General features: G+C 39.4%; 1 protein-coding gene across 1 annotated transcript in view; it reads left to right on the top strand.

The window, feature by feature from the left end:
* CARD19 (caspase recruitment domain family member 19) overlaps positions 1 to 21,556 on the top strand; it is a 505,512-nt gene that overhangs the window by 94,273 nt on the left and 389,683 nt on the right. Inside the window, exon 2 of the mRNA XM_044076414.1 lies at positions 7,375 to 7,517. Coding sequence (XP_043932349.1) covers positions 7,375 to 7,517 — 143 coding nt within the window. The remainder of the gene's footprint in view (positions 1 to 7,374; positions 7,518 to 21,556) is intronic.

The following is a 21,556-nucleotide window of genomic DNA, read 5'->3' as shown; positions in this document are numbered from 1 at the left end:
TCTTTGGGGATTTTACATATTCATGCACTTTTTTTGACAGGCGATACCTACTTGAGATTTTAATTTTGTTTTAGATAAACTTACACTGGCTCCTTTTGAAGTGGCTCACAAGGCTGATTGATGGTTCTTATCTTAGTTAAAAAGTGACTTCTGCTACAAAAGTATCTGAGTTGTGAGCTCTTGTGGTGAGGCATCCCTATTTTATTCTCCATACGATAGGATAACTTTGAGAACAAACCCTTCTATTATGCCTAAGGTTGTTTAAAGTGTTTACAAGAAGCCAGGCTATTCATCTTTGTTTTCTTTCCAGAGCCAAAAACGTGATGGAGAAAGGACTAATTTGAATGTTCATAGGCAGCTCAGGTACTCTACTGACAGACCAAAATCCTTTAGGACTTCTGATCAACTGTTTGGTTGTCCTTTCTCTTACATTCATAAGAAACAATGTCTAAACTAGAGGATTTCTAAATGGTTGTCCTATGGTGTTAACTTTTGTTCTCACAAATCACTTCCAGGCAACATCAGGGCTTGTTATACTTGAGCCCTGTCTATTCCTGTGGCTTTTTGGAAAGGGTTGGGCACTATAAGAATTGCAGAGGCAGCAACTTGGTAGTTGGTGCACACTTTTACCAGGCACTATAAACTTACTACTTCTCTAGGTCTTGAGTAGGCTTTGCTAGAAATATTCCTCAAGATATCATGGACTCTGATTCAGCTACCTTCTGCCTTACTCAGTAAACTGTGGTATTCATCCCATATAGCTTAAAAGATACTGCAGCAATGATCTTATGATGAGCATAGTACAGCTGTGTGAGCAGACTTACCATTACAGTAGGTGTTCAGATAGATTACTGCTGCAGGAGCTGCTCCCCCTTACATCTACTTTTTTTGTTGATAAGGTGCAGGATTTGTGATTGGTATGATGATATTTGTAGTCAGTGTTGCAATCTGATTTTTGGGGTTCTGAAGACTGCAACTGACCAGATTACCAGAGTCTTTGTATAACTCCAGCTGATGGATGTTTGAGGACTGATGCCTGGATGTCAGGGTATGAGAGGTGTCTGTCAACACCATCTTCAGTTCTTTCTAGCTGTGCAGACCAATGCAGGCCAATCTGCTATTTCATTTATCTAACACTCGCAGTACGGTTGGCTCATTTTTTGAGTTGCCTCTCTAACTGACTTTCAGATAAGTACCTCATTAAGGAATTTTTCTTCTAATTAATGTTTAAAGTGGTTAATAACTGCATGTAGTGTAGGAAACAAATCCTGCATAAAGATTTCCATTTATATTGTTTCTTTTGAGGCCTCAGCACAACATTTTAAGTTGTCAGGATTGTGCTTAGTTTCATTTCAAAACTTTGACATGTATGGCCAAAGTCCTTGCAAACTACATGGAGTCTTCTGACCCAGTGCCACCCTCCTTATTGGATTCCTCTGCATCAGCTAGTTTCTTACCCAAGAAATGGAAAGATGATAAACCAAAGGAGGCAATTTTGGGCAACTGGGAGCCTTCCACGTCCATGGTCAGCTCATCTGTTAACAACTGAAGTAAGCAGTCTTTACAGCCCGCTGGTCTGATGACCACCAGGCCTGAGTCCTCTGGCATGACTCTTCAGAAGGCTGCCATGGCGAGACGCCATACCTTAGGAAAGTGTACTTTACTGACTTTTTCCGGGTCTGAAGCCACTTCGCAGTTCTCTGTTTCCAACGCCTAAGTGTTGGTAATATATGCAGAGGGCAGTATTCTCTTGGTAGTCATATATGAGGAAATTCCAGGGAATCAGACAGAGGTTGCCGCTGTTTGCCGTTGTCACTAGGTCTCTACTTCAAAATTCCAGATACACAAACACAAGTGGCCAATTTGTTTGCCCCAGCCCACTTTATCTCAGTCTTCAGTTTCTTCCACCCAGGCTGGTGTGCAGAACCTGGTTAAGCTGGCCCAGTAGTTATGGATTTTATGACATCCAGGGGGCCCACCCAGCCACAAGTGCCTGTTTCAGGAGCTTCTCCTAGTAAAAGATGGAGATCTGTATCTCCCTAGGAGGACTCTTCAGAATCTGAAGATGAAGAAGAGCTGTCTTATGCTGAACACATCCACTGTCAATCTTTCCTCCATTCAGAGTCAGATGACACCCTTTCCTCTGCATCCTCCTCTGAGACATTTTTCTTTTGGGGAATCCTGCATAAGATGGAGATGTTTAATTGGGATAGCAAAGAGTTGTATCAGGCTCAGACCAATTATAGAGAGCATCTGTGCCTGCCATTTCCTTGACCTTTAGCTATTCCATCTGTGCACATAGTTCTGGATGATGTGGCCCTATTCTTGCACTCTGACTCCCTTGCTCCTACCCCTAGGATGCTAAATCACTTTTACAGAGTGCTTGACACCCACAATCACCTTTATAATAACCCACAGGCAGATCACTTGGTGGTGTATACTGAATCTGCCAAGGGAGCTCGTAAGGGCACCGTCCGACATCCTTTACCAAATGACAGAGAGAGAGAGAGAGAGAGAGAGAGAGCAGAATGCTTGATAGGTTTGGTTAAACAAACTTCGGCCTTAGCTGTCCTGGCCATAAGGGTTCTTAACTGCCAATTTCACATGTTAAAGTACATGGAATATTTACAAGAAAAGATCATTGCTAAAGCAGAGGGGATCTGACAAAAGCCTGGAGAGGGACATACATGAGACAGCTATAGCAACACTGCAGGTGTCCAAGCAATCATTAAAATTTGGCTATGATGCATTGGATATGTCCATATTGGATATATCCTCATTCCAAAGATATGCATCTGGAGCGTTTCTCCCTGCACCTCCACTGAAAATAGCCTCTGTCCTAGTCAGACTTTCCTGGTCAATAAATGTTAAATATATAAAGTAAAATAAAATAAAATATCATGTAGGGCAGCTGTTATGGGGTCTGTCACAAGCAGACATGTCTGACTGAGGACAAACCTTCTGTCATACCAGGTGAAGTAGGAACTCCAAGATGCACCACTGGATAAGGAGTTCCTTTTTGGTGCTGCTGGCAAGAAACATTTTGAAAAACTAGACAATAAAGGGAAACAAATCAAAGCTGTTAAATAATTTTGTGTCCCACACCTAGATATAACAGGAATTACCCCACTCGGTCTTGGCCACTGCCTCCAAGGCAAGAAAAGGAAGGCCTCCCCGAGGCAAGAGACCAAGACAGAGCAGAAAGTGGCAAGCTGATCAATGTACTAGACCTGGGGGAATCCAAGGATCTAATGCCCCTCAGGGAGCAGCTGTGACTATACACAGCATCTATCCCCAACCCCACAAATTGCACCCCAAACCCCCTCCTCTAACAGGGAGACTTCCCTCCTTCCTACAACAGTGGAAAGTCATTACTTGGGTCTTAAATTTCACAGAAAGAGACTATTCCTTTCAGAGAGGAAAAAAATTCCTAGAGATACCAGAGCCCTAAAGGCCAAGGGGACAGAACTTCTTCTACAGCAAGGATCCATGCAGCCAGTTTCTGCAGGAGAAGAGGGCACTGGGTTCTACTCAAGAATATTCCTTTTACCAAGAAAGGAAGGCATGTGGAGAGGAATCTTTGACTTTTCAAAGTTAAAAGAAGTTCCTTCACATATCACAATTCAAAATGCTCACCTTACAAAAATTACTGCCCATGGTCTTCCAGGGAGCCTATGTGGTGTCCCAAAACTTGAAAGGTGCCTAACCTCACGTTTCTGTAGCTAAGCATCACAGGAAATATCTTTGTTTTCTGGCAGGAGGTTAACACTTTCAGTTGTGTACTTTTACCATTTGGCTCATCTACTGCTCTCATAGTATTTACCAAATGTATAGCACTGGTTATAGTCCATTGCATAACTGTAGGAGTTCACATTTACCCACCTGGATGACTGCCTAATCCAGGAGGCATTCACCCTGGAGCATCAGATAACCCTGAAAATCATGGTGGATTGCTTCGAGAAGGTAGGCCTCACCATCAACCTCTGCAATTTTCAACCAGAACCACAGAGAATAAGGGCCTTCATACCCCAAGCCAATGTCTCCTGTTTGATGAGCTATCTGCAGTACCTATTTCAAAGGCAGACAGTCACTGCAAGGGAATGCTAGGGCATTGGGGTGCATGGCATCCAGCATCCAACATCTTAATGGTTCCTTTTGCAAAGCTGCACATATGGAAACTCCAGTGGTTCCAAAAAAAAAACACTTTGGAACAGCATGCGCAACCTTTAAAAACCCTGATGCCCCTTCTTTCTTGCCTGAAGTAGGCATTCATTTGGTGGAAACACAGCATTTTACAGAACCCAGGATTAGGATTCTGTCTACCAGGGAAAGACAAAACTATCATTTCAGACAGCTAGACGTAGCTTGGGGAGCACTTAGGGCAGTTGAAGGTGCAGGGAATCTGGACTCCAGAACAAAGGGAACTGTGTATATTTACCCCAAAAAATATATGCTGGCAGTGCTTCTAGCTGTAAAATCCTACCAAAGCAACCAGATCCCAGGAGCACTGCAGATATGACAACATCACAGTTATTTGGTTCATAAAAGAACGAGAACTCATTCTTACCTCAGTGCCCCCTCCCCCATGCAGTCTGGCGATAAAGGTATGGCTTTTAGCATAAGAACTACAGCTGACATCAATAGCAACCTACATCTCCCAGGTCAGAACAACACTATAGTGCACTGTCTGTGTAGGGACCTTCTGGACCACAATGAATGGATGCTGAGGAGAGGGATTTTTCTGGATCTCACCCACCAATAGGGTATTCCAAATGTATTTCTCTGCCTGTCCTCTGAACAACTATAAAGGTTCTGCTCCAGATCCCACTGATCAGAAATATGGAGAATGAACACCTTTTGCAAATAGACAGACCTCTTCCTGTATGCCTTCCATCCGTTATCATTAATCCCCAGGCTACTACTAAAAGTGATGCTCCTATCCCCTTTCTTGTGAAGGCAACACTGGTTCTCCCTTCTGTTGTCCCTTATACTCTTCCCTTAGTGATAGACCTACTCACCCAAATCAAGGAGTCTGTCATTGATCTACATTGATCTACAGTTGAGGACAGTCAAGCTAACAGCATGGTGGATTCAATTTTAACACCAGTTAATGCAACTTACTCTACTGAAATGTTATCTGTCATGAGAGAGAGTCAAGAAAACCAGCTACCAGAGAATCATACTTATCACAGTGGAAAAGGTTTTCTATTTGTTTCCAGGTAAAAGATATGACAGCACTTAACGCTGGTATGAGTCAAGTGCTGAAATACCTTTCAGAGTTAGTTAACCATGGCCTTTCTTATTCAAGTATTAAGGTACATGCATCTGCCATTATTTTCATGGTGTACTATCTGCCCATCTATACGCCCCCATTTGTAACCGTTTCTAAATGGGGTAGTACACTTGAGACTACCCAGAAGAAATCCAATTCCCTCTTGGAACCTGACCTATGTTTTGGAAAAACTTCTCCCTCTTTTTGAGCCAGTTGTCTCTGCCCCTTTATAGATACTCACTTGTAAGACCACCCTGCTGATGGCAATCACCTTAGCCAGGAGGGTTTCAGAACTGCAAGCCCTGTTATGCACACTGAGAACTTAACCTTCTTTCATAATCAGGGTAGTGTCAGACTTCTTCTTAAACCAAGCTATACACCTACCAGGGTTCTACCCTAATCACAGAATAAAGCTGAACACATCCTACGTCCGTGGATGTGCACTGACAGATTATGTGCTGCTGTAGCAGAACACAGTCTCCAAGTAGAGCAGAATAACATTTGGTGACCTTTGCAGAAGGAATGGAAGGAATGAAAGTCAATAGTGTAGCCACTCTGAATTAATTTCCTCCCACACCAACAAACAAATTTTCTTCAGCAGAATTAATCAGAGGGAGAAACGGCAGAAATAATATAAAAAACTTTAACACGGTTAGCGCTTTCACATCACAGATGCTTCTTTAGACCATGAATGAAACAACATAAGCTAAAACCACTTTATATACTTTCTAAGCTCTACCAAGTTGCTATTAATTGATTGATTACATCTATTCAGCATTCAAGTTAGAGACAGCATATCAATAGGTATCTAGCCAGTGACATACTACAGCTTGCTAACCCCAACAATTTAATACACAAACTGACATTTCATCAGTGAAGTAAAAATCAATAAAACAAGTATATATACAAGACAAGTACAGAGTTTCTAATAAAACATTAACAATATTAGCAGATTAAAAACATCTTGTTTTTAGATAGGGCTTAATTGATGTTTTATCATTGAGCCCTGGTTCTTTTTCTGCCTTGTGCCTTCCTAAAAAAAAAAAAATAAGAGTCCCTATTTAAGTCAATTTGGAAGCTGCCACCTGATCTTCTGTCCACACCTTTGCCAAACACTATCTTTTAGGCACTGCATCCAGGACTAGAGCAGATTTTGCTACTGCTATTTTACAGATCCTTCTGTCCCAGGTGCCCTCAGACAGCCAACCTCCCAGTTTGTAGCTTTGGGAGTCCTCCCACGAATCAGTACTGCAACATTGATTACAAAGAACCTAATACAGTTGTCTTATACTTACCATAATTGTAGATGTTCGAATGAATCTCTGTTGCAGTACCATCCCCCTCCATCCTTCATCTGTGTCTGCTTGGCTTCCCATGGCTGGGGGTTGGGGTGTAGAGTACCCTAATCCTTTCATCACCCCCCCCCCCATAACTCCATCTCTTTTATTTCTCTGTCTCTCTGTTCCAAAATGTATACAGCTGGGAGGGTCATGCTATCCTCATTCATCAGGCTGACTAAAGCAGCCTAGAAAGACCTGAAGATGGCGACAACGGATGCTCTTCTTACACCTTGACATCTGGACGTCAGTTCTGTCAGCTGGGGATGATGCAGACTCTGGGAATCTGGCTGGCCGTGCGCTTCTGCATGGCAGGAAGAACTAAGAATCAGTACTGCAACAGTGATAAACTTGAATGTCTACAGTTATGGTATGTGTAACACAGCTGTACTTTCTTGTATTTGCAGGGCTTCAGTTTCCCCATCTCCTGAGGCAATATACTTTTTGAGGTATTTCACTCCCTAGTCACTGGTTTTATTCACAGCCATTCACTTACCAGTGGTTAGGCTGTGTGAAAGGATCCCTAAAGGTCTGGAAACATGAATGGCCTGGTCTGATCTGGACATGCTGTATAGCTTAAGGCTACTGCAGCAATTATCTGTTCGAATTTCTACTGTTATGGTAAGTTTGCCTTAAACAAAGATGGTCTTTGGGAAAGAAAATTGACCTGCATGTTTGTGCTAATACATTGCATGGTTAGGTGATATATTTTACAGTTTCTCACATCATTTTAAGCATTCTGATTTCTGTTATTGTTTTTTTTAGACAGGACACATTGTGATCATTTGGCACATGATACAAAATGTCTGCTTGGAGACAGAAGATTAAATGAACAACTTGTGGATAAGATCGTGCTGCAGCTTTACAGAGTTTACCCTCAGATTTTAACAGAAAAAGAAGCACAAAAAGTATGTATCATGTTTAGGCATTGTTACTTATTTTTTTAATGTTACTTGACCCTAGTTGTCTTTGTAGAGGTATGCTTGCTATAATTTCTTTTCAAAAAGATGGTCTGATTTGGTGACAGTATCTTCTGTTTCACTCATTCATCAAGCTTGCATATACCACCCATGGAGTTCATTGAGTAAATTTTTAGCATCTGTCATTTTTTTTTCATTTAGTTTTCAGAGTTTTTTTTTCTTTTCTTTTCTTGTACCTGCACAGGAAGGTAGAATCATACTTATCGTAGTATGTTCTAGGCAAAGTTGTTTTTTTTTTTTTTTCTCTGCGAGTATGCATAGCAGTATGTATGTATGTGTGAGTGACTGAGTTCTTGAGAAGGTTAACCATTACAAAATACCTTTTTGCTTAACCCATGCATTTTCTTGATAGTGGGCCAGAATTTTCTGTCTGCCTCTAGTATCACCATCAGCAATAGTACCTCAAACTGCGTTTATGTTTTGAAGTATAAGTTGACTTCCAAAAGGATGAAACTTATCCCAGAGCCCATCTTCTGCCTTCAGAAGTGATCCTTTGACCATAAGTCTTCCTAGTCCACTGATACCTCACCAGTGATCACTTTAATGTAGGCCAAGGTATTGGTTTTGAATATATAAAACCAAAATGGATATAAAAATAATTAAACCGTTTTATGGGTCTGAATTTGCCAATATAATTAGAGACCTGAAAGACTGGTATTTGATAAACTCTACTATTAAAGACTGTTGGAAAGTATTGTATACCAAACTAAATTTTCTTGTGGATCAATTTGTTTCTACTGATACAAGCCAGAAGTAAACACCTTCCATGGTGACTTAAGAGGTTAACGATAAAAAAAGTTTGTTGGTATACTAGACCTTCCCTTTGGCCCAGTATCTTAAAAGGTCCAAAATGGCGAAGATTAACCTTAAAAAAAAAACAAGAAAATCCATCTAATTGTGTGAAAGAAAACTAGACAAGTTTACTAAAATAACAGGTTTTTTTAATAAGCATTTGAGGCTGCATCGATGTGATTCTCATACTAATAACTGCTACAGTAGCCTAAGCTGTTATGGGTTATATTCTGCGTAGGATATAAGAGCCAGATAGCTTCCAAAACTTCAGGGCACCTTCCATACACTCAAATCATTAGTCACTTTGAGCTGACTGTAAAAGACAAGTTTGGGCTCCAAGCCCTCCAGAGCTTTCTTGCTACTGAAGAAGGTGCTTGTCTGCTGGCTTTCAAAGATGGATGGTCAGCTTGTATTGTTCCTTTGCTGGGCAGATAAGTCCCCCTTGGGGAAAAACCTTCAACATATTATTTTTATTGTTTACGCTTTCCTCTTTAAGAAAATACATTTTAGACGAGGAATATGTGTTTTTATTGACAGTCACATGACTTTACTGTACTTTTAAACAGGAGAACACTTTTGTTTCTCACAGTTTAAAAGATAGTTTAAACATTCTAACCCTGTTTTTTTGTGTAGAAACTGTGTTTAAATTACTTTTTGGGGCTGATTGTGTTTTAACTGGGAAAAGTTATTTTTAACTACTTTTTACCAGCTTGGGCTACTTTATTTCTGCAGGAGAGAAACGCCATTTTTGGCTTCACCATGAAGCAATCTACCAGTCCCACAGTCTGTCCATCTTCCTTCCACAAAAAGAAACAATTAATTAAACAGCCTTTCACACCACATCAGGCTAGCAGTTTGCCTCAATTGCTGATGGGTGACTGTGCTGTGGCCAAAGCTGGTTCCTCAGACCACACCTCTATTTACAAAGATCCCTCTTATGTTGTCCATACAGCCACTGTGAACCTGGGGTTAGGCACCTCCCATGAGGCTGTTTGTGTCCCCTTAGTGGGCAAAGAAGAGTCCCTCTTGTCAATGTTAGGAAAAGAGCCAGGGAAGGTACCTCTACTAGCCAGAGTGTTATGCTCAGCTCTGGGGAAGCTGCTACTGCCATTAATAGTCCTATTTGCCCCATCTTTCCTGTAAAAAAAAAAAAAGCAGAAAACGAAATGTTTATCCTCTCCTTCACCATTTCACCAGAAAGGCATAGTTTGTGAAATCTGGTTCCGGGTCTTGTATAGGGTGTTGACCCTTCTTATTAGGTGGTTTCTCGTAAAAGAAAAAAGGGATTCCTCTTTTACTGAAGAGATTCAAGAACTGGATGTGGAGAGGAATGTGATGTGACAGATGTAGGTTTTCTCCTCAAATTTCTGATTCAGAGGAGCATATTATCTGAATCTGCCTAACAGGCTCTGTCTGAGACTATTTCTAGAATGTGCGAGTATTTTCAGTGGGAGAACACCAAGGTTTCTTAGTTGCTCAGAAAATCCTATGAACTGCTGCATACGGATTTCTCAGAACCTTTTCCCATCTCTCCAGTGCTGTCAGCATTGTTGGATGCATTTTCACAGCTTGTGGTTTCCCCTGACAGTCAGCCTGCTGCACCTAAGAAAACGGATAGAAGTTTTCAAATTTTTATACACTCATCCCAGAACAGACCCAGCAGCTACAGCTTCAGAAGTCCAGCTGCTGCCAAGTATTTTATTATTCTAATCCTTCCCCTTCTGACAAGGATGGTAGAACAGTTAAGTCTCGGGGAATACGTTTATTCTTCTTCAACTTTAATTTTTAGAATTTTAAATTGTTAGGTTCATAATGTTAAAGTTTATTCTGACTACTTGTGAAAGTATGATGATGTTTTATCTGTAGTTTCCTCCTGTGAGAAAAATCTGCTTTGTGTGGTTTAGTTTCTCAGCTTTTTAGGTCACTACTCGTTGTTTAAAGTGTGTATATGACTCTCTAGATACTCCATCCAGTGCTGTTGCCACTGGTACTGTCTTGATGAGGTTTGCTTAGTAGAGTTCTCTGAACCTCTCAGAAGATGTAAAAAAAAAATAAGATTTTAAATTTACCTTTGGATAGAGATTTTATTCGGACCCTATGCTGCAGAGGTTCTCAGTAAGGTGATAAAAGAGGAAAGCTGATAAGCTGATACAGGGAACCTGTCAGATTATTCAGCTCTCCTTTAAATTTTCCCCAAGGGATTTTCTGTTCCTTCTTCCACATTTGGCATGAAACAAAATAAATGTTTTTGTCTTTCGGCTTTTCCTGGTTAGGGGTCGCCACAGCAGAACTCCGGTCCGCTAATGATTGGTAGTGGATTTTTACGTACCGAGTTACCAGCCCTGATGCACAACCTTCAACGAAGGCACACTCCATTCACATACGCCTCCACACAGAATACGCTCTAACTGAGAATCGAACGGGACAACGTCTTGCTATGAGGTGACAACGCTACCGCAGCACGAAACAAAGTAAATAATCTCAATAAAATGATGGTAAGCAGGTATTTAAAAGACAATGGTAGGAAGGTTCCAAAAAGAAAGCAAGAACCTTCCCAGGACAAAGGACTGTCAAATATGGCAGCATGGCTATATAAGGGACCTTGCCCCCACAATCACCCCCCCCCCCCACACACACACACACACACAGACACACACTGGCTGTTCATTATCCTTTCCAGAAAGTCTAGATCTACATTTCTGTCTTTGGTAACAGATTGTTTCAGACAAATGGGTTCTGAGACTGATTCAGCAAGGTTACAGATGACAATGGAAAAATTATTCCACATCCACAAGACCAAACCGCTGTTACCTTCTGTTCTGCAACACATTCTGTCTCAGAGGGTAATAGTAACTGTTCCTCCTTCCTAGTTGGGAAAAGTCAGAATGCTTTTGGTGCCAGAGAAAGAAAATACCTGGAGAACTATTGTGGGCCTTTCTTTTGCCAAAGTTCAAAATACTTTCACTTCACAAGATGTTACTCCTTCTGTATGGTAACCTTACATTAAAAAGATGTTTATCCCATTCCTGTTCATCCAGACTTCAGACATTTCTTAAGGTTTTGTGTGTTCGGATCACATTATCCGTACTCTGTCTTACACTTTGGGCTAGCCACTCCTCCAAGAGTGGTCACAAAATGTCTGTCTCGTTTCATAGCCCATTGCAGGCTACAAGGTAGACATATTTTTCCATATTTAGACAACTTGCTTATTCTTGCAGTGTCTTTTTCAGAGTGACAGGAATCTGTCATTTGGGTGCGAGATCTCCTATGCAGGCTGGAATTCCAAGAGAACTTTCAAAGGTCTTTGTCTTTATCACACAGGATTGTGTTCCTGGGGTGTCTGCTAGACACCTCAATACAAAGAGATGTTTTTCCACGGGGAAAAAAATCTATATTTGAATCTATTTCAGAGGTTTTCCACTCAAACTTTGGTCACTGTGAGGGAATACCTCAGGATTCTGGGTTTCATGGCATCTGTGGAGAGCCATTAGAAATGTCTGAACGTGATAGTGAGTCCCTCACTAAATGCCCCAAAAATGTAATTAGATATATGAAGTCTGAGATGGTCATTTGCCAGAATATTCACTTTTCTCTAATGTACGGTGATCTTGGATTCAGTGCATATAAATTTGGGTGGTGTGTATCAGGTGGTGCAAGAGGGCTTGCCCACTTGCAAAAAGATGTTTAAAAGGGAAGAGCTATGTCCGAGATTTGCTCTTCTCATCAGTTTTCAGTTTTTTCCATCTGTCAGCACTCTGCATTATGAGTGCTGACATTTCACTAGGGTGCCCATCTATGATTCTCATGATACCTCCTACAAGACACACCATGAAAAAGATGCATTGGTATCTGGTCTCTGTGGTCCCAGCACAAACAACCATTTATGTTTTCAGAATCCAACTCTGAGATTTGTGAAAAGGGAAATACTTGGTAAAGACATCATATATTCACTGCTCCCCTGCTACTCCAAAGCAGTCACCACAGGAGCCCCAGATGTTTCTTGAAGAGCAGTGTCAAAGGGGACAAAAATGCAAGGTGTCTAAGACAACAGAGAGAGAGATACAAGTAGACAAGTGTATAAGAGGTGCTTGTCCTTATTAAGGCACTCAACTCTTTGAATCACCTCTGGTCCCCCGGATCACCTCAAGTTGTTACAGACAGTACCACGGTGATATGGTGCATAAACAAGCAAGAGGGAACCACATCTTACCCACTGTGCAGACTAGCCATGTTAGCATGGGATATAATTTATTTCACAGTCTCACTCTACAGGCATCCTACTTTCCATCAGAGCAAAATTGTGTGGGAGACAAGCTGAGTAGGACAAAGGCAGACCCTCATGAGTGGAAACTAGATCAGGGAGGTCTTCAATGATTTGATCTGTCTGTGGGAGTTCCTCAAGCAAACCTTTTTGCTTCGCTGAACAGTCAGTGGATGTAAATTCTGCTCCAGGTCTCCTTGGCTTGGAAGACAGATGCCTTCCACTGTTATCTGAAGTTTCAGAAAGAACAGTGCCATCCACAATCATTCTGGTGACTTTCTTCTGGCCTAGGAAATGGTGGATGTTCATCACATTAATCACTGCTGCAGTAGCCTTAGCTATATGGGTTATATCCTGCCAAGGATATAATAGACATCCAGCTTCCAAAGCTAAAGGGCACCTTCCATGCACCTAAATTGTCAGGTAGCTTGAGCTAAGCTGACTAAAAGACAAATCTGTGTGCCAATCCCCTCAGAGCTGTACTGCTGGCAAAGACTCCTATAAGGTTGTCGAGGGTTGATGGTCGGCTTGATGCTGTTATTTTGCTGGGCAGATAATTTTCCTTTGGGGTAAAACCTTCTATTTTTCTAAATACTGTTTGTATTTTATCACTTTTTTCATTAGGAAAGTTATTTTAAAGCTAGTTTTGTGTTTTAAAGGACTGTCACAAGATTGTATTATACTTTTAAATAGGAGCTCTCATTTTTCCTGTCAGTTTAAAATTTGGGTGAAGTAACTGAAAAACATTTTTTTTTCTGTAGTGAAATTGTTTATTTTACTTTTTTGTGGGTATCAATGTATTTTTTACTGTGTGTTTCTGTGAAAATGTGACTTTTAAAGACTTGTAGTTGTTACCAGCATTTGCTGCTTGTCTTCCCCATCAGAGGCACTATTTTTGGCTTGACCATGGAACAGATCCTTCTTCCAGCCACAAAAAGAAAAACTTAAGCAAACAAGCTTTACTACCACAGCAGGCTAGTTATTTGCCTCAGCCTCAGGTGGGTGACTACCAAGGCCATTTTTTGTACCTCAAACCACTCATCTTTTACCCCAGATCCCTCTGGTGTAGCGCCTACAGCCAGTATGGACCAAGGGTTAGCCACATCATCTGTGGCTTTTGAGGTCCTCTTAGTGGGGAAAGGAGAGCCACTCTTGTTGATCCTGGGAGAGGGAACAGGGAAGGCTTCCCTGTTGTGTCAGATTGCTGTGCCCATCCTTGTGGAAGCTGCCGCTCCAGTTGTAGAATGGTTGGCCTCATTTTACCTGTCAAAAAGAAACAAAACTAAACAAGAGTCTCCTGTTCCTTAGATTTCCATAGACAAGAGTAGTTTACTGTGCCTGTCCTTGTATGGGTTTCTCTTTATCTGAGACTGTTACTTAAAATGTGCCAGTGTTTTCAATGAGAGAACACTGAGGTTTCTCAGTCGCTCAGAAAAATACTATGAGTTGTTACAAAAGGGATATCTATACCCTACACTGTTCCTCTTGTCCTGTCTGCTTTAGATGACATGTATATTACTGCATGCAGTTTTTCTGATGGTCAACCAGCTGCCCTAAAAGGCAAATATGATGTAGCAGTGTCATTGGCCCAACAGCTAACACACTCAACTTTGGTGCAAAAGGCTGTGGGTTCTTTTTTTCCCCAAACACCTTTATTGAATTATCACTTGTGACATAGGCAAATTTACATTCATATAAACGTAATCAAACTATAACATAAAACATTATACTTCACATATATTGCTATAATCATACAACTTAAGCAACATTACATAAATTATTCAATTCCTGCTTTTTTTAAACCAGAAACAACTTTATTAAACCATCACTCACTACATAGGCAATCAAAAAGCTGTGGGCTCTATTCTCGAGCCATGTAGATCTATTACTGATACTGCAGTGCATCTTAAGTGGGGTGCTGCACTCCTGAATATATTGTCCTTCAGATGAGATGTTAAACCAAGACCTCCTCTATTTGAGTTGGTGGTAGCTCAGGTTGATGTAAATGATCTCATGGCACCTACCAAAAAGAGCAGAGGTATTTTATTTATACACAAAAATAACTCTTCTTTACAACATATTTACATTGATTTATAAATGTTCAGATATACAAATATGTTTGCACATATTTATAATTTAGTATGACTATAAAGAAAATGTTCATTCCTGTTAGACTCCTTTTTCCATAACCACCATCTGATTTTACTTAATATTGTTGCTAAAATCCATTTCCCATTGGACATAATTTCATTTATTCTTCATTCCATGTAACCCATATGACACAAAGTAACTTTTTACCTATTCAACATATTCCTTCTGTACTTATATCTATATTTAATCATATCCCTGTAACATTTTACCTATTCTTTTAATGTATTTATTTATTTATTTTACATTTGTTGACCGGGAATGTCCAACTGAGCTGAAAAACCCTTTTTTAGTGGAGGCCTAGGGAGAAAAGCTCCATAAACAGTACAATAGAGATAAACAATTAGAAGTTATACATTTACAAAAATTAAAAATTAGATTTTTACAATAAGTATAAATAAAAATGCAATGCAATTTAACAATACGGTAAGATGAATGAGAGTCACAGTATACATTTGCCTTTACTGAGCATCATCATAATTTGGAGAGAGAGAGAGAGAGAGAGAGATGTTCCTTACTTCTGTTCTTATAATGTCTATATTTAATTGTATCCATGTTTGTTTTATCCACCTTTTATATCTTCAAAAATTCTTCTTTATGTAGTTTTCCCCATAACGGTTTATATTCTTTTACATTTCAAAAACACAAACTCGGTAGTTTCTTCTTCTTGACAATGTAAACATATTCTATCACTTTTCTTTTTTATGTCTTATTTTCTTTTACTAGTCATTTATCTATTACCATTCTCCACAAATATCTTGACTTTCTACTTTCTTATTACACCATTTGCTTCTAATAGCTTTAATTTTTCATCTGTTAGATTTTTACATGGTTTTATGTAGTAATGTTTATCATTACATTGTTATACCATAGTTTTCCTTCTGTATATTAAGCTTTATTTTCCGCAAAATATTTTTGGTAATATTTTATTTCTTCATGTACACGCTTTTTCTCTTTTACTGTTTATCATGGCCTATTTCTTATCATACTTATATTAATAGAATTTTACTAGTAAACTCTCTTCTTTTTCATTTATCCAATTTAACATGTTGTACAAATTTCATGAAGCAGCAGATACCACTGGATTAATTAACCCTAAACCTCCTTCCTCTTTAAGTACAAAACTCCTGTTTTTACTGAGTTTAATCTAGAAACCCATATAAATGAAAAAAATTGCAATAATTCCTCTTCAAATGGTGTTAGCAACAGAAGTACATTTGATAAATATGCTATTTTCCCAACAGTACTGAATTTATCAAATAAGCTTCTTGTCTGAATGATAATTTATATGCTTTCCAAAAATGACACATTCTTATTTCTTTTGTTGTTTTCTACTTACATCTTTATTCAGAATTTTATACCCAACACAGAAATTTCATTCATTGTTCAGTATATATACCTTCTATTTTTACTTCATCACCTAAATCTTTACTTTTCTCTTTATTTAATGCCATTCTTATTACCTCTAGACACTCATTTGTGCAAATTATTACTTCTTGTATCCACATTTTGTTTTTTTGCAATTATGTCATCTGCATATGTCAACAGGACTGGAATTCTTAACCCTTCAAATGTTGTATGCCCCGTCTCCTTCATTTTGTAATGTGTTTCACATACATTCCTAACTAATGCAAGGAGTATACAAGTCATTTGGCACGCCTGTCTTACACCACTCTTCATATGGACCTCTTGGCTTAACCAGCCATTTACAAGTATTTTTACTTTGTGTCAGCATCTAGTAATGTCCTAACTTTCTCACTTATAGTCTTTCATTATTACCCATAGGATTCCATGTACAATTGTATCAAATTAAGGTCTCCTATCATGATTTCACTTTTTTTCTATTCATAACATTTCACTTCAACAATTGACTAAGCTTCTGGTGTCATTCTAAGGGGATCCAGTATCTGTCTGCCTTGGATGACATGATTGACAAACCATCATGCTTTGCCAGAGATGGCCTGCACCTGCCAACCGTGGGATTCTGGATACTGGCTAAGGATCTTGCCACCCCTATATTGCCTTTTTTTAGGCAAGGTTCAAATGATAAATTTACCACCGTAACAGGTACAAGCAAGCAAAATCTGAGGCTAATGCTACTTAATGCTAGAAGTCTAAACCTGAAAATGCACTCACTCGAGGCACTCCTTAAAATGGAGAACATCGCCATCTGTGCAATGACAGAGACCTGGTTCAAGGCTCCAGAGAGCACCCCTGCATTACCAGGCTATAATTCATACCACACCTTTTGGCCACCTAACCTGGACTGAAACACTAAAGGTGGAGGCGTGTCCATATTCATCAAGGATATCCACACCTCCAGGCTAGTTGCTCAGTGTAATGCATCCGAGATTATCCAAGTGCAACTAACTCTGGGCAAGACTGCAATCCAAATTGTAGCTTGCTACAGATCCCCCACCATGCCCCATCCTCATTTCTTGATACATTGTAAAATATTAGGGTACAACCTAACACCCTAATAATGGGCAATTTCAACTGCCTCACCATTAACTGGGAACGCTACTCATGTACCAACTGCTGTGCTCAACGCTTTCTGGAATTCATAAATTCCAATGCCTAGGATCAACTTATCCACACCCCCACCAGGGGCAGCAGTATCCTAGACCTAGTCATTACCAACATGGGCAACCGGTGTTCCACACCAGAGGTCAATTCCTAGTTGGTCAGATCCGACCACTAACTAATCACTCTAGACATCCACATCCCACCCCCACCCTCCATTAGGGAAACCACCGTAAAAACTTTCTCCAAAGCCAACTTCACACTTCTTAAGACAGAACTGGCAAACTTCAAGACGCCCATGCTGGCGGACAATAGAGGTACAACTGCTGAATCCTATACAAATGCACTTTATAAGCACTTACACAAGTGCATGGATCGTGCAATCTGTAACAGAACCAAGATGCTATCCTGCAAAAAAGGAAGCCAATTCGGTGGTCCCCTGCCATAAACAAACTCTACAACAGAAGAAAGAAACTGTTGCAAAAAAAGAGTAAAATCACATGATTGGAGGAACTCCATGGTCAGCTTCAGTAAGAAGCTAAGATCCCTCATAAAATCCTCCAAAGCTAGTTACGAAAACTAAATTGGCACTGATTCTAACGACAACTACAAAGCATTCTATAGCTATGTCAAGAATCTCAATGGCAACACTCAGATCTGCTCTGAGATGCAGCACAATGGCACTAAATATACAGAACCAACTGATATTGCCAACATCCTGGCAGATGGGTTCATTGCTATCTTTACCCTTCTCTCACCCCCTAAAGGGCCCATCTCCATACCGGAAGAATGCAAACTTCTTGTAATCACGGCTGCACAGTTAAAAAAACATACTCTCCAAAGCCAAAAACACAGCATCCATGGGACCTGACAACATCCCAGGCTGCGTTCTACATGAACTACAGAATGAACTGGCACCCCATCTTACATACAATGTTCAGTCATAGCCTCACCTCATGCTTTGTGCCCACTGAATGGCACACGGCAACGATTATTCCACTCCACAAAGAGGAAGCCGCCATGGTCCCAGGGAACTGCCGCACCATTAGCCTGACGAGCCTGGTCTGCAAGGCTATAGAATGTGTCATCATGGAACTTTATATAAAGTGACATTGGTAATCTCCAAACTCTGGACCCTACCCAGTTTGGGTTTGTAAAAGGCAGATCATGTCTCCTAAACCTGATAGATTTCTTTGAAGGCCTCTACCAAAGCTGTAGATGAGAGTAAAGTGGTTCATACAGCCTATCTAGATCTCACCAAGGCTTTCAGCACCATCCCCCATTCTGGAATTGTAGATAAACTCACTAAACTAGGTATAAATCCCTATGTCACAAGATGGGTTGCCAACTGGCTCACTGACAGAACCCACACTATGAAAGTAGCAGACTCTAAATCCAACTTCAGACAAGTGACAAGTGGAATACCACAGGGTTCCATCCTGGGTCCTCTCCTGTTTGGTATCTACTTCTCTGAAGTACAGGCTAACACAGAAGGTCTTTAGCTAACAAAGTTCGCAGATGACTGCAAACTAGGAACCATAATCAAAGCTCCTAACGATGTGGTCATCCTGCAAAAGGGCCTCACTGAGACAGATGCTTGGTGTCAAAGCCATGGCCTCAAGCTCAGTGCCAAAAAGTGCATAGTCATCCCTTTTGGTAAAAACTCTGTACCCATGAACTACCACATAGACAGTAGTCTACTTAACACCGAAAGTGTGATAAGAGACCTTGGGACACACGTGGACAGTAGTCTCTCCTTTGATAATCATATCGCCACAGTAGTCAGGAAATCCTTCTATGTGGCACACTTCATCACAAAAGGTTTCTCATCCAGGAAAAAAGAGGTCATTGTTCCCCTCTACTCATCACTCATTAGACCCATGAGTACAACGCCCCTTTTGGTATGGACCTCACAAGACCTTTGCAACAACTGGAAAGGCCGCAGAAATACCTCACAAAGAGGATTACTGGCCTCAAACAGATGCCCTACATAGACCATCTCAAAAAACTCCAGCTTTACTCTGGTCGCATATCGTCTACTCAGAGGCTATCTCTGCCTAACATACAAAGTTATGTCAAACCCAGAGCTGTTGGACATGCTCCACTTAAAGAAATCCCAATCCCAATGAGCTACATGCTCTAGGGACCTAAACCTTGTCACCACAATAAACGGAACATGCTGAAGAGATAGATTCCTGTCCCAGAGACTTCCCATACTCTGGAACAAACTACTTATCTATATCAAACAAAGGTCCTCATTAGTACTCTTCAAGAAAAATCTTGATAATTGGATGGGAGATAGGAAATTTACCCTGGGGATCACTTCTGTGGCTCTGCTTGACAGGGGCACAGGAAAATAATTTTCTTGGGTGGCGAAAGCCAGGGTACCATTTGGCTAGGCTTATATAGGCCCTAGAGCCAATAGCCTAGTACCTACTTATGAACCTATAATATCATCCACAATTTCTCTTTCATTAATAATTCTTGACAACCCTTCCCCTTTATAATATATGTAGATATATACCACCTTCCATAATATTTTCTGTTTTAGTTTCAAATGTCTTTTGCATTATTTTCATGAAGATCTTGTACTCATTATTCTATACTATAGTCTCCAGTTTTTTAATTCTGTTCTTTCTTCTTCCATATGAATTTACGTATCCCATTGCATTATTCTTTATACATAAAACAAACCTTCATTAAACCATTCATTCAAAATCCTTTAATTATTTTTACCAGTCCCTTAAATTTTTATAGTTTTTGTACTCTATTCCATCTGTTCCTTTATCAAGCTCATATAAAGAAATCTCCTTTACCAGCTCCTTATTCTTTTTTTCTGTTAACTTTTTTACTTTCCATACTTTTCTCACTACCTTCTTTTTTCTTTAAACATTTCTTGTACCTATTGTACTACACTATTCATAATCTTTTCCTGAGTTGTTTCTCTTTCTCCTTTTACAATTATTTATAGAATTACATTTCCATCTTCCTTTATAATCTGCTTAAGTAGCTACTTCTCTCATTCCTTGTAAAAATATCTTTGCTTATATAGCAGTCCTTGTGTTTTTTTCTTGATTTCCTTCATATAATTTGTCTTCTTTATCAAAGGACTTTCTTTCATTATGTTCTAAATCTTCCAATGTATCGTTGTATGTTCTTTTATATTTTTCTTTCTATACTTCTCTCACATCATATTGCTACTATAAAAAAAACATTTTTGTTATATTTTTTTCCTTAAATGTCATCTACCATTCAAACCATTTTTTTTATAAAATGTTTTCATAGTAATATGATCTTTCCATAACTGTATTACTAATGTCTTTCCTTCTTCATTCAATTTATCCTTTTTATTCCTTTGTCTATTTTTATATAGTTCTTGTTTTTCTTAGTTTCCTAGCTATATTGCAAGATGATCAGAAAATTCTGTTTCAACTACCTTCCCTTCTCTAATAACTAAACCTTCTGATACAACAAAATAATCTATATCAGTTCGGTACATACCCCTTTTGTACGTCTGTGATTTTTTTGTCCTAAAGTTTTAACTTACCACATCTTATAACTTCTAAAATTTTTCTTATATCATTTCATTTCCCTTCTTTTTAAGTTTGCCTTTTATATCACAGTCTCCTGTTTATAATAATCATATTTATCATTATGTAGTCTAAAATTTGATGACGTGAACTTTCCCTTTCTTTACAATTAGTATTAGCATATAATGTTATAATTCTATATACTTGTTCTTTCCATTTTAAATCTACAATGATTAATCATCCCATTTTTACTAAAGTTATATCTAATATCTTTGCTATATTTCTACAGGATAATAGCTATTCCTGAACATCTGTCATTTCCCAAAGTCTTCTAATATAATTACATGTACATCACATCTATTACACCGCTCCAAAATTCCCGTTCTTCTTACTTTATTCTTAATGCTATTCTCATTTGCAAAACACACTCCACAATTTTCATTTTTCCTTTTCTTTAGATTCATGGGTTCATAGGTTCATAGCTGTTTGGTAAGCTAACTGCCTTAACAGGCCATTCTCACCTAGCCAATTTCCCTCCCAAATGTGAGAATCTAACGCTGTACATTGGATGGTGAAGGATTGGGATTCAAACACCTTAACTATTATACCAACCATATTATTTTTCATCCATTTCCTTTCTCTTTTTTCTTTTCTGCTCACCCCTTTAAATTTTCTTTTCTGTCTTTTAATCTTTTAAATTTATTGGTCATGAA

This window comes from Protopterus annectens, chromosome 7.part0, assembly GCF_019279795.1.
Source record: "Protopterus annectens isolate FY-2018-M chromosome 7.part0, PAN1.0, whole genome shotgun sequence".
NCBI classification, from domain to species: Eukaryota; Metazoa; Chordata; order Ceratodontiformes; family Protopteridae; genus Protopterus; species Protopterus annectens.
Note: the sequence above shows the minus strand (reverse complement) of the source record. Positions and strands in the feature narration are given on the sequence as shown.